The sequence below is a fragment of the Tasmannia lanceolata genome, unplaced genomic scaffold (genome assembly GCF_043159265.1).
Source record: "Tasmannia lanceolata isolate RefF3 unplaced genomic scaffold, GAP_Taslan_0.1 ptg000037l, whole genome shotgun sequence".
Lineage (NCBI taxonomy): Eukaryota > Viridiplantae > Streptophyta > Magnoliopsida > Canellales > Winteraceae > Tasmannia > Tasmannia lanceolata.
Genome location: NW_027518714.1, coordinates 27,330,559 through 27,345,486, shown reverse-complemented (window position 1 = coordinate 27,345,486; position 14,928 = coordinate 27,330,559). Strand labels below are relative to the sequence as shown.

The window sequence follows — 14,928 nt, the reverse complement described above, 5'->3', positions numbered from 1 at the left end:
CATGATATTTGCATGATGCGAATTACATGTCCCTTGGCACTTTATTGATTAACCTCTTAACCCTTGGCATGTTTAGACCGCACTAAGCTAATGCGTTATTATGTACTGGGCATTGGCTTATTGTGAATTTTACATTTTTAGATTTTGATCCTTGCAGAGACGTTGAGGGAGAGGGAGCTTGATTCTCATCATTTGCTTACTGGACTTTTGATTTACTTAGAGTAGTGAGTATTTGTTTTGAGTAGTTGTTGAGAGACATTTATTTAATGTGTTTGGGTGAGAGGTAGAGCTGAAACTCTTATTTCTAAATCCATGTAAGACTCTGATATTTTGGGATAATGGTTTGAATGGATCTGATATTATTCTGCTTAGCCTTGTATACTTGTAGAGATCACTTTGCAGGTATGCGGCGTTGTGATGTGCTGGGCCGTGATATCGGTTCGGGCCGAGATAGATGTATTATAAAATCAATGGTCTTGATTGCACATACATTTCCTTTTATGGGACCCTAAATTGACTGTCACCATTGATACATATATTTCTTAGCCCTTTTTTTAAGGGAAAAAAATGCTTAGGTGAATAGAAGATTTGTAAGAGCCAGTTCGAGGTAAATTAAGAGGCTTTTGGAAAAAAATTGTTAGAAACAAAAAATGACATATATAAATCAAAAAAACAATTTACACTTGAGATTGAGGAAATAGAAAATTAACCAAAATTGGAGGAAATTGATAAAAATATGAGAAAATCAGAAAAATTTATCATCTACACATTCAAATTCAAATTATGAGGGAAAAAAGTCTAACGAACAAAGTCAAGAGAGAGAGTCTATCCATTTGTCAATTCACATTTTATACATTATTTATATTGAATTCATCTATCCCAGAAGAAGAGAAAAGAATGGGAGAAAAACAATCAGGAAAGAAGAGACGAATTGCCTGCATACAGAAAAGAACGAGAGAAGAAACAATTCAGAAAAAGAAGACAAGAATTGCTTGCATAGAGTTTTCAGTTCACAAGGCCAACAATCTGTCCAAAGTAACACTTTATGAATCAATATAAATCATCATACTACATATTAAAGAAAAAACAATTCAATACATATATATATTTTATCAGCTTGGCATTATTAGTGGAACTGCAATTTCCAGAAAAATTTAAAAGAAAATAAAAAACAGAGAAATTGCTTGATGAAATAAATAATATGTGGATTTTGTACTAAGTCCTAAAGTTTCTTTATTTTCTCATTTGCACTGATGAGTCTTTGAACAGTTTGAGGCTAAGGGTATTCATCAATGCCCTCGAGTACTGGCGTGAAGCCTTACTCCAATCTGTGCCGGCTTTCATCATCGATGTGAATTCTTCGTAGCTGATTTGGCCATCCTACAGAAATCAAAACAAATACAACAAAAAAAATATAAGGAAGAAATATTCTCTGGCCATTAAAACGAAAGGCCTGTAGTATTCGAAAATATGGTATACTCCGGCAATCTATGTTGCATCAATACTGGTATGAGTGTTGGAATCCAACATGGGTATTGAGTGTTGGATTCGACTAATCTCAAAAAGAAAAATTCATGGATTGGCCAAAATATTTTAATCAATTCTCAAATTTTAAACAGAAAGGCATTCATGGCTGTTGCATGAGAGAGCAACCACCTCAGATGAAAGAATTGAATTACACAAAATCTGCTAAAAAGTGACCCTAGGTGGCTATTCTCTCATGCAACAGCCAGCCGTGAAATGCCTTTCTGCTAAAGTCGCTAGCAAATCCTTAACAGTATAGTTAACAAGTAATATATTGAAAATTTAATGGATTAAGTAAATATTGGAAAATGATTTTAGCACTCTACTCCTTTGATATGTAACGAAAGCTTCTTGTCGTTTTGTTTTTAATTGGCATTGTCAGAGCTTTGGGGGAACTGTAAATAACCTTTTGACAGCCCTTTAAACACTAAAAGACAAGAAGCTTTCACCACATATCAAATAAGTGGAGTAATAAAATCATTTCCCTAAATATAATGTTTTATTTCTATATAAAGCTTACAGTCAGAACGGAAAAAAAAACACAAAAAAACATATAAAAAAGATCTAGAAGTATTGCGGAGAATCCTAAAGTATTGGAATCCGACACATATTTGATGGGGGTGCAGATATCACTTCCCTATCATAAAGGAGAAATCTATGTATTATGATGTGCATTGACACTAAGGAATAAGACAATGAAAAGAAGATTGACATGAACTGATAATTGGAGACTTCACCTTGTCGGTGTCGACATCTGAGATGATATCGTGGATCACTTCCTCAACATTGGGGCCGAGGTTGTCCTCTTTTAAGGCATCCCTCAACTCATCTATTTCAATAAATCCACTCTCATTCTTGTCAAAGTACTTGAAAGCTTTGCTCAAGTACTCGTCGCTGCCTATCTTTTTTAAGTGAACATTCACAGTTACAAACTCCTCACAATCCAGAGTGCCGCTTCCATCAATGTCGGCCTGTCAAAATAACAGCAGAGTGCTTTCTAAGAATGAAAGACAGAATGAAGCTGCATGAAAAAGAGAGACAGAAAATAAAGGTCATCGTAAGCTTGGAAGGGGATTTCAGCCATTTAGAACTATGTCACAAATGTCGTTCTCGGGAATTTCTCGGCAAGGGAAAATCTCAGGATATATTAATTTTTATTAATTTTTATTAATTTTTTCAGGTTTATATCTGGAAATAAACGGTAAAATTAAAATTATTTAAAAAATATATAAAAATATTAAATTTAAGAAAAAATAAAATAAAAAATATCGTAAAAATATTGGGATAATATCGGGATATTTTACGATAAAAAAGAAAATATCGCTATATTTTTTAAATCTAAGGATTAGTTCGGGATTTTGTCGTTTTATCAAAATCTCGCGATAAAAACACTATATTTTGAAAATATTGGAGATATTTGTGACATAGATGTAGAACACTGATGATACATTCCTTAGGACATAAAAGGAATAGTATTTTCCAGACAACCAATCAAAATCCCCGTCTTCTTTACATTCGCATCTGTTTATTAAATTTACCATCTTAGAACCAATATGACTATATGATAGAATAATTGACTTAGCATTATGATGATCTGTTTGGTTTATTACTACATCAGATGTAATTCGGTTGTATGTTTGGCTGTCGTTCCGTATAAAATATAAACTTTTAGTATGAAAGAATCAAGGTGTTGCTCTTATGAGACAGTTTGTCTTGATCTCTAAAGGACTTCCCACGCTTCTTCTGTTATAGTTTATTTCTTAGTTTAGTCTTTTAAGTCTAGTTTAGGTATGTTATCTATGTTCATTTTCCGTTTGTTTCATTGTTGTATGCAATCTTAACATGTTTGTAAATTTAAGTCATAATTCATATGACTGCACGTGCCTGAACACCATTTTTGTGTCCTTGCAACCTAGTACCAAAAAATCCATGCAATTGAACGGGTAATTTGTAAGAGCAAAAACATAGAAAATGAATTTTAATCTTCTGCAGTTTAAATTGTAGCTACTATTGATCGTCAAAGTTCACCAATTTAATATGTATATTTCAGAAGAAATACTACTACATTGTATGGATACTTTCTATAAATGATTCCCTTTTTCTCTTATCCCATGCAAGCATAATCAGAGCGACACAAGAAGGATAATCAGCGCAATGGAGGAACAAATCCAATTACACTGATTCCAATTTATTTACGATTTCATAAATAAAGTTGTAGGAGAAATAAAGATAAAAAAATTAGGGGAATGAATGGCTGAAAAAGGCGAAGAGAACACTCACAGCTTCCATTAACATCTGAACATCTGGGTCGGGAACAGGCTGCCCAATAATATGTAGGCCCTCTTTGAGTTCTTCAAAAGTTAAATTGCCATTTTTGTTGGTGTCCATTTTATGGAACATATCCTTAAAGCCATCAACTTCCTCAACAGGCAAATGTTCAGCTAGCACCTACAAGATAGAAATGCAGAAAAGCTTAGACTTAATGAGAATTACAAATTTAATAAAACAACATATCATTTTAGGAAACAGCACATGTCCTTGAAGGTTTAGCGTACTCTTAAAGCTTTCTTCTTGAACTTGTTCATTGCTGAGAACTGCTTTAGCCTCGCTCTGACAGTTTCTCCAAGAGGAATATTGGGAGCATTATTGGCATTCTGCAGCCAAGGATGTTCTTCATATAAAGTGCAAGAGAAAAATAAGTTCATGTACTCATCTGGATGAGTTATAAAGGGATAAAAGTATCTACATGTTTATAAATATGAACAAAAATTATGGAAAAAATAAATACATAAAATGAACAGTGCTCATTCTCCTAGGGAGAAATGCCTGTGAGACAAAATTATGAACAGAAATGATCAATTTTTTATATGCATTAAAATAAAATGGTGCTCAATTTAACTTATTTCTTCCAAATGGTGACACTGTGGATTCTCAGTTTCCAAAAGTTGGGAAAGTTGTACCTCCGATGAATAATAGAATTCAAAATAACATAATAAAATGTCTAAAAGAATGGCCCCATATGGACAGAAAAAAATATTTCTCTGCCAAGAGAGAGCAAGGTGAACAAATCATGCTTGCCTAGATATTCATAAGAACTACAAATTATAAATCACAGAACAAGAAGCATTATGGGAATGAGATGACAATGGCAATCTATGTAATGAAGCAGATTGTTTTAGTATGAAACATGGAATTTATTCTACTCACGTATTGTTTTATGCATTATGAATTTCGACTGTTTTCATATTTTTCCTTCATAGGATTCTCTGGTTTATATTAACGAAACAACTGTAAACATTGATATAAGTTGACGATATGAAATGAACTTGCGTGCTTATTGATATAATGTAAGGAGAGTGTACCGAGAACTTCTTGAGCTGTTGATCGGCTGTAGGGATTTGGATCAAGCATACATCTTACAAGGTCTTTTGCCTTCTTTGATATCTTTGGCCATGGTTCCCGTTCAAAATCAATTTCTGACTGTACGATTGCCTGTGCGATTGCCTCTTCCGTTTCTGCATTAATTGCAGAAATTGACACATCAGAAATCACTATCTCGAAGTCCATGAAACAGTATTATTTGAAGGGCACGTTTGGCTACCATGAATTATTTTTCATGATAAATCAGTGTCTCAACGTGGAGATGAGGATGAAGTAGCTAAAAATTAGGAAACAAAAAACAGGAAACTAGTGTCTCCAAGTGATAGAAGTGGCTAAAAATTCTGAAAGAAAAAACTCTACTCAAAATAGGATTGACTTTTGATTTTTAGCCACTTCTCACAATCATCTCGAGCTGGCCCTCTTAAATCTCTCTCCTCCCACTGCCCTACCCTCTCTCACCACTTGGAGATACCGATTTATCATGAAAAAAATTCCTGGCTGCCAGACATGGCCTAAGTTTCAACATTTTCCTTTTCTAGTTGGAATTTTGGGATTAGTTTTAAGTTTGAAGTTCAAACTGCCACTGCAACCCATTACATATTCATCCAAGAAATGAAATAAGCTAAGAAGCTCTGACAAGAGAAGAAATCTTGTTACTTATCTGGTTCTTTACAGTGCATATCTTACTGTGAAACTTCAACATAACATTCTGCTAGAATGCCATTAAAAAAAATTACCTGCCCAAAAGGGTGGGACCCCACAAAGCAAAATGTAAAGTATAATCCCCGCACTCCAGACATCCACTTCTTGTCCATAATTCCGTCTCAGGACCTCTGGGGCCATGTAATATGGACTTCCAACAATTTCACTAAAGCGCTCACCTGTATAGCAATAGAATACAAATCCAACTCAGCTCTGATTTAGAACATAGCACTTAAGTGAAAGAAGTGCTAAGATTTTAAAAAAAAAAAAAAACAACAAAAGCAGAGAAAAGCTATTAGATGTTCAAATAAAGAGAACGACAAACCGAACAACTCCTGGATAAAGTCAAAATGATCAACTCCAAAGTAGCCAAGACCTACCAGGCTTGAAGAACATTGAAAGACCAAAATCAATTGTCTTCAGCAGAGAAGTTTCCCTAGTGTTTGCAAATAAGAAATTCTCAGGCTTCAGGTCCCGATGCATCACTCCATGCTTGTGGCATAGCTGAAACAGATAAAGCATGACTGGTTAAATAATTTAATGTCAAGGGAAAATCTTGTTTGTGAGAACAGTGATCGCATTGCAAAAAATGGTGTGAATTTTGGAAAATGAATTTTGCATAAGTGTAGAAATGAGGAGAACATTGAGAAGTATAAATTGGCTAAAAAAGAAGCTAAGAAGGCAATAAGGGAAGTTAGAGGCAAGGCCTATGAGGATTTGTACCACAGGTTAGAGACGAAAGAGGGTGAAAAAGATGTTTACAAGCTTGCTAAGATGAGAGAAAGGAAGAGCAGGGACTTGAATCATATAAAATGCATCAAAAAGACGAGAATCAAAGATTGTTACTAAAAGAAAATGAGGTTAAAGAGAGGTGGAGAAGTTATTCGATAAGTTGTTTAATGGAGAACCTCTAGCGAACTTGGGAGAATTTGATAACGCTTTTGATGATACAAACCGGAGGTTTGTCCGTAGAATCCAAACATCAAGGTAAGGGTAGCTATGAAAAAGATGAAATTAGGTAAGGTTATGGGGCCTGACAGTATTCCTATTGAGACTTGGAGATGCTTGGGTGATGTGGATTTGGTTTGGTTAACTAGATTATTTAACTATATTTTGAAGACTAAGAAGATGCCTGATGAGCGGAGGAAGGGTACATTAGTACCTATTTATAAGAACAAAGGGGATATCCAGAGTTGCACCAACTACCGAGGAATTAAGCTAATGAGTCACACCATGAAGCTTTGGAAGAGAGTAATTGAGCATAGACTAAGAAAAGAGACTAAAGTGTCAGAGAATCAATTTGGCTTCATTCTCGGACGATCGATTATGGAAGCTATCTTCTTCATTAGGTAGTTAATGGAGAGATTTGGACCTTCATATGGTTTTCACTGAGTTGGAGAAAGCGTATGATAGGGTTCCCAGGAGTGTTATGTGGTGGGTCCTTGAAAGGAAAAAAGTGCCTACTAAATATGTTGATATGATTAAGGATATGTACGATGGAGTAGTAACTAGTGTCAGAAATATGGATGGCACGTCTAGTGAGTTTCCAATTACAATAGGACTGCACCAAGGATCAGCTCTAAGCCCTTATCTTTTTACTTTAGTTATGGATGAACTTACGGAGGGTATCCAGGACGAGGTGCCGTGGTGTATGTTATTTGCAGATGACATAGTATTAATTGACGAAACCAAAGCAGGAGTTAATGTTGAGTTAGAGTTATGGAGAACTACTTTGGAATCTAAAGGTTTTAGACTAAGTAGGACTAAGATAGGATATATGAAGTTCAACTTTAGTAATGTAAGGAGGTGGGGTGACGATGTAGTAAATATGACTGGACAGGAGGTACGTAAGAGGGATATCTTTCGCTATCTTGGTTCAATCCTACATAAGGAAGGGGAGAATGAAGAGGATGTTCACCACAGAATAAGAGCAGGTTGGTTGAAGTGGAAGCATGCTTCAGGAGTTCTGTGTAATCGTAAAATACATACCAAGTTGAAGGGGAAGTCTAATAAGACAGTTGTGAGGCCATCCATGCTATACTACTCAGAATGTTGGACCACCAAGAAGCAGCATGTGCATAAGATGAGTGTAGCGGAGATGCGAATGCTTAGATGGATGTGCGGCCACACAAGGTTAGATCGAATTAAAAATGAAGACATCCAAAAAAAGGGTGGGGGTGACACCAATTGAGGAAAAGATGAGAGAGCACCACTTAAGATGGTTTGGGCATATCCAACGTAGGCCTTTTGATGCTCCAGTGAGAAGAAGTGACTCGTGCGAAGTTGATGGAGTAAAAAGAGGCAGGGGCAGACCGAAAGCAACTTGCGTAGAAACAATGAGGAAAGACTTGAGGGCTAGGAACATAATAGAGAACATGACCTTGGATAGGATAGAATGGAAGAAAATGATCCATGTAGACGAACCCAACAAGTGTCAGGAGTAGACTTAGTCAATTTGAGCTGGGTAGATCCTTTCACCTTCTTCATGAAAATTTTCTAGTGGATTCATTAGCCGACCCCAACTAGTTTGGGACGCTTAGTTGAGTTGAGTTGAGTTGAGGCCCTCTCTGTTCATCTTATCGGTGGGAGTCATGGGACCGACCGGACATAATTTGGGGCACTGCCCTTAATTTTGTTCAAAGCCATTGATCCCACTAAAGAGAACTTGCACATGTTCTGAAATTGTCATCCCATGGGGAACAAAATTGAGTCCTGAAAAGGCAGTCGTGATTCTCCACTAAATAACATACTCACGGTCCTTTGCAGTATCTCAGCCACTTGGGGGTTGACTACCCGCTTTGGCTATAGCCTTTGATCTTCTACTTGTCTAGAACACAGGCACAAAATGGAGAGCAAAGAATAATTGTTTAGTAGGCCTTGACCCAAAGGAACAGACTCAAAAAAATGACTAAAGTAAAACAGGAACTGCAAAAAAAAAAAAAATGCTCGGTAAAAATCATGGGCTCAATATATACAACACTAGTTGAAAAAAAAAATGGTACAAAATATAAAACCGGGTTATACGCGTGCGTCCACACACGCATATAAAGTTGGGGCTCTAATAATTAATGCTCCATAAATTTATAATCTCCTCTATATTTTTACTCAGACAAGGAACCAACATTGTTCCAATGCTGATAATTTAAACTATTTGATTTCTAAAACTTATGCAAAAATCCAGTGATATAAAATTATAAATTATAAGAGAGTACCTTCTTAGAAAACATTGTTTGAAGTACTTCAAAATACATACAAGTGAATACAAATGTTGTTCATTGTGCATAATATATGTAAGTACAGACTGTATGTAGGTACATAGAACGTTCTTCAGTCCCTTCAGTGGAATTCGTTCTAGTGGTCGTAGAAGCCATGGACTCATGCGTGGCAATGGCTGAGTTTTTTTTCCTTGCAAGACAAACATGTATAAAACCTTGTGCACCAGAAACATGGGCAAGGAAAGGACAAAGAGACAGATGAAAGAAGTGCTACGTGGTTATGGATATAGGGTGATGGACAATACCTATCTAATAATTAATACTCTCTAATAGCTTATATAAAATGTGGCTACCAGCGATATTAATTAGAGCCATAACTATATATAATTCTCTATATAAAGATATAGATATACGAGACAAGCAAATTACTATAACCCCACAACATTAATATATACAGTCCAACAACACCTGTCATTTTTATTCCTCATTTTCTTTTCCTTTCTTTTCTTATCTTTTCATTCCTCTTGTACACCATGTACTGGTGTGTGTGTGTGTGTGTGTGTGTGTGTGTGTGTGTGTGTGCCCACATTGGTTTTCATGCTCGAGGAAGGAAAAAAATCCTACAAAGAGACCTTGCCTATTTAGGGCTAGAATCGTTGATCGGATCCAAGCCTGGGAGTGCTTGACACCTTGAGCTTGTTGCCTATTTCTTAATGTTGAAGGGTAATTTAGTATTTATTATCTTGTGTACCCTAATTATACACACACACACACACACACACACACACACACACACACACACATCGTATTATCTGAGAGGCCTCCCTTTCTCATCTCTCTCTCTCAACTTCTCTCTTTCTCCATCATCAACATGGTATCAGAGCACTATGGTTCTTTTATTCTCACCCTTTCTTTTCTTTTCTCACTTTCTCTTTCTTTTCTTCCAAACTTCAAAAAAAGAAAGTTATTGTTTATGAGAACATATTGGCATGAACAGTATCACGTGAACAATACTGCTACAGTGCCATTGAACATTGTCGCATGAACAGTACCGCATGAACAGTACTGTTGCACTGTTCACGTGACCGGTAACCCTAGTTTTCTATGGTTGTCATAGGGCACTAAATAGTGCATCTATTGTCACCGGTCTTTGTCGTCTTCGTTGACTTGATGGCGTAAGCCTCCACCGCCATTGTTTTGATCAGTAAGTCTCTGATTTGTCTGTACGTTCTTCGTTTTTCCCTAGAAATCTGGCTATATGGCTGGTTTGGTGTGTTGATTACTTTTGAATGGTGTTTTGTGGGGGTCAATATGATTTGGAGGCTTGGCATCCCCAGTCATCACTCTTTTTCTATGTTGGCTTAGTTCTATGAAGTGACTGGAGATTTCTTTCTTGTGTTGGTTGCCAGTTGTATGATTATATTAGGATAGTGCGTTTATGACTGGCTCCACCGGTTCTTCCACTATGGAGATACAGAATATACAGATGACATCCATCAAGTTGGATGGATCAAATTATCCTCCATGGCAAATGGTTGTTGAAACCTTTCTCCTTGCCCGAGAAAAGGTTGAGTATATTGAAAAGGAACCCCCCACCCCCCCGACAAACGGTGAGGATAAGTCGTATGGGAAGCGGAGGCAGGAAGATGCTATGATCAAGAATCTTCTCTGGAACAGTATGGAACCCAAGGTTGCTGGCCCTATAATGTATCTCCGATCATCCAAGGACATTTTGAAATAGGTAGAAACCTTGTATTCAGGAGTGAACTATTTGACTAGGATTTGTGATGTGCACTCAGAGCTCATGAATCTGAAGCATGAAGATAAGTCAGTTTGAAGAATTTCGCATGAATTTGATTTCGTGTGAAGATAAGTCAGCTCTACTAATGGAGTAGGGTCATTATCGTGAAGTGGGTTACAAGAATTCCGCATGATGTACTTAACTTGTGAAAGCTTGATGACTTGGGGATTCTTCATGTGATATCCAAAATAACTCAAGGCATAGACACTATGCATTGAAAAAGTTCATTGAAGGAATGGACTTTTTATTATCATGGCATTCTGTTGATGAAAAATTTCATGGGGTTTATTTCTCATTTGTAAAGAACTGTATTTATACTGTTTTAGGTGTTTAGCATGTTCATGTACAGTTAGTAGCCGTTTGAATTATCTTTCCAGAAATTAATGATAGGCTTTTACTTGTGACCTCAGGATATTTGATGAATTTTGGTAAATTTAAGAGCTCAAAGTTGTTTATTGGAAATTTTATTGGTGATTTGAGAATGACACCTTTTCCCTGCATGTGAGAACAAGAAAGTAAAACGTAAAGCTTGCAGAAGGTTTGGAAGTCATGAAGAAGAGAAAATTCTTTAGATCAATTTGAGAGGAAATAAAGGTAAGAATTCACATGCTAATTCATATATTTTTGTTGATTTATATGTAATCTTTTCCAAATATTATGGGGAAATAATATGTTCTGTAATAAATATTCATGATTAAAATCCAAGTGGTTTCATTAGATTTTAATGAAAATCCTTTCTTTGACTGCACATCAATCTGTCATATGCAGAAATTGTATTTGGAATCTGAATTTAGATTATGACTTCTAGGTTCTTAAGCCCATGTAAAGAAGATGTAAAAATTCTAGAAAATTTAAATATTCTGTAATCTAAAGTTCTCTTTCAAATACAAGTAGTCTCATTCAAATTTTATATAAATTAGATTTGATATGGAATTTTATTTGAGTAAAGGTCAAGCTGCCCTGAACAGAAATTTTATTTAAAGACTGAATTAAAGTGTTGTTTCTTAACTTATTAATGCTACTACAGAAAAACTACAAAAAAAATCTAAAAAAATATCATGTTCTGTAATAGTAAGAATTCTTTGAAATCCAAGTGGTTTCATTCAATTTCAATTTAAATTCGATTTGATATGGATTTTTAATTGACTAGATATCAAGCTGCTATGTACAGAAACTTTGTTTAAAGCTTGAATTTAAGTATTGTTTCCTAACTTCTTAATACCATTATAGAAAACTATAAAAATTCCATATAATTTATATGTTATGCAATTGTAATAATTCTTTGGCATCCAGTTGGTTTCATTACATTTAAATTTAAATTCTATTTGATATTGATTTTGCATTGAATGGATATAAATTTGCCTGTGTAGAAATTTTGTTTAAACCTTGAATTGAGATGATGATTGATTGCTACTTAAATCATAATAATAAAAATTGTAAAACTTCTGGAGAAATTTTATGTTTTGTAATCGTAAGTCCTCTTTCAATTCCAAGTGGTTTCATTCGATTTTAAATACAATTTGATATGGAATGTATTTTGATTTGACTAAACATCAACTTGCCCCTCTGCTGGAAAATTATTAATGAACATATATATCTTTAAAAAAAGACAGTTGATGATATACATATCTATCAAATTTATATTTAGTGGTTGTCTTATGATTTTAATGCATTTGGTAATATGGAAATAAGTTGTACACCTGCACACAAGATGGATTGGTTACCTCTATCTCCAATGGCCTCCTTTGGATTTCCTATCTCTGGATGGATGTATTCAAATCTACGTGCTCTAACATTGAGTTCATCAGAACAAGTAGTTTGCAAATCATCACCCCTGCTTTATATGGTATCCAACCACTTGAAAAAAGAGGGTTCTGCTGACACTTACTGAAATTTCAGTATTCTAATCAATCCAGAGCTTTCGTAAAACCTACAACCATATAAGCCTCCCAACTTTAAGAAATATCAGTTATTTATTGTTATAGATCACAACGAGATTGAAAGTCCGTGCAGCGCGGCCCACGCATATGACATCAGTTGTTTTAGTTCCTTGCAGGTAGGCTCCACCATGCAAGATCATTTCTCATTTATATTATTTTCCAATTTGAAAAACGAAACCATGAGAAACGCTTTGATCGATCACATAAGAAGTAAGACAGACATTCACGACCCCATGTTTTGAGATATGCGCCCCTCTGCATATATCAAACTTCTTTGTTTATCTGTTGACATCTTTTTGGGCATTCTAATTTGTAACGGAGGTTTTAAAATAGAGGATTTTCAATATTATCAGTTTTCCATTCCTCATACAGGTAGAATGAGGAGAGAAATTTGTTACATGCCTAGATGGGACCCATTGGATTTTTATAATTTTTGGGCTTTGCTTTCTAGTTGTTTGGTATGGGTACAGGTCTTAGAGATAAGGATTACAATATCTAAATTGGCTTGGGTAGGAGTTTCCATTTGTTATAAATAACATGTAAGTAGCATTTTTCAAAGAAACAACGAAATTTATGTCATCTTCAAAAAATAAATTCCTCAATGAGAAAGCATTTCTTGTGTCCTCGAGCTATGGTGTCTCACAAGGCACTGCTCAAGGGGAAAGAAATAGAGTAATCTCGTATGGGAGATTGCACCAAGGTAAAGGGGAACACGAATAAAATCTCTACTGCCTTTTCTATTATTGATAAGTGCTTAAATACAACTATCAAATAACTCTAGATAACTCCTAAAAGACAGCTAACAGCCCTACAAGATAGCCTGTAGGGGCTTTATTTACAAAGATAAACCTTATCCTACCAAGCTAAAAAGATCGTAACAGATAAAAAATAGCTGATTTGTTTAATACTAAAAAATACGTAACAATTTATCACAAAAATTGTGTCTTTCCACACAAAGGAGGACTGACCCTTCCCTCGACATGGGGTCAAGAGGCCAATCTTCCCTCTAATAAGATCAATCACATTGCGAATAGAGTTGGGTTCATAACAAAATTCAAAACAAAAATCACCTGAACAACTTCAACAATAGTCCTGGTAACAATGGCTGCTGCTCGCTCTGTATAATGCCCGCGTGCCACGATCCGATCAAAGAGCTCACCTCCCTCACAGAGCTCCATCACCAGATGAACAGCCTCATCATCCTCATAAACGGCCTTAAACCTAACGATATTTGGATGCTCAGGCAAATGCCTCATGATCTCCACCTCGCGCCTCACATCCTCTACATCAACCGCAGACTTAAGCTTATTCTTCGAGATCGTTTTGCAGGCTAGGGTTTCACCAGTCTCGATGTCGGTACATTCGTGCGTAATGCCGAATTCACCCCTTCCAAGCTCCTTCCCTAGACGATATTGCTTGAAAAGATCGGTCCCATTCGGATCTTTAAGAACCGAAATCGGATGTACGGATGCCAAAATTCGATCGGGACGCACAGAAATGGAATTGAGATTCTTAGATTTTTTGGAGAGAGATCCAACTGGAGAAGAACAACAATTTCCCATGGGAGAATCTCAGCATTTTCCCTCTCTCTTTCTCTCTCAGTCTGTGGAAAGGGAAGAAAGAGAGATAGAGGGGGGAAAGAGAAAACCCTAACCCTAATCCACCATGAACGTCTGGTTGGAGAGCTTCTAAAACACGGAAAAAGGGATTTCTGTTTCGTTCTTCCCGCCTTTTATTCAGGACTTTTTGCGTTTTCCTCGGCGCTAAATTGAACGGCTGAGATCGCGTCGGGGGAGGGTGATCGGTGTTGAACACGTGGATGGACGGTCCGCTGCTCCGCGTCTAATAACGGTTAAAACGACCATGATGTAATGACTAAAATAGCCTTTTTATTTTATTGAATTACAAAATTGCTCTCACTAACAGTTTCTCTTGGTAGAACCCTAGATGAGGCCTAATATGGGGCCAAGCATAGTGGGTCACAGTTAAGTACAAAAACCTATCTTTTTAGCATTTTTCAAGGAGAAGTTATATGGTGCCGGACCGTCAAGTACCTTGTGGGCACTACTTCAAAAGTACCACTCTTGATAATTGGTCCAACAACAGACTCTGAAAAGTGGCTAACTGTTGGATCAAATATAAAGGGTGGTACAGCCTAACAAGGTACTTGACGGTCCGGCACCATATAAAAACTCTCAGTGTCCGTTCTGTTGCTTATCTTTGGTGCCAAAGGAAAAGGAAAATGCTACTTTTTCACCAAAAGAAAAAAATTTAGGTGTTCTGTTGACATTAAAATCGGAAATGGAAAATGACGTGGATTCCTCCTTCTCTTGTGATGTGGCCAAGAAATTTCCACCCACCAAAA

The 14,928-nt window shown here is 36.2% G+C and overlaps 1 protein-coding gene across 1 annotated transcript; it reads right to left on the bottom strand.

Annotated features, from left to right (window-relative positions):
* Positions 1–967: 967 nt before the first annotated feature.
* On the bottom strand, positions 968–14,336 carry LOC143860974 (calcium-dependent protein kinase 20-like). Its single transcript, XM_077371849.1, has 8 exons — positions 13,634–14,336; positions 5,988–6,111; positions 5,643–5,786; positions 4,887–5,039; positions 4,080–4,195; positions 3,805–3,972; positions 2,262–2,495; positions 968–1,380 (listed from the first exon to the last, which is right to left on the bottom strand). Exons 1-8 carry the CDS (start codon positions 14,123–14,125, stop codon positions 1,234–1,236), a joined length of 1,578 nt encoding a protein of 525 aa, XP_077227964.1. The 5' UTR covers positions 14,126–14,336; the 3' UTR covers positions 968–1,233.
* Between the last annotated feature and the right edge of the window lie 592 nt (positions 14,337–14,928).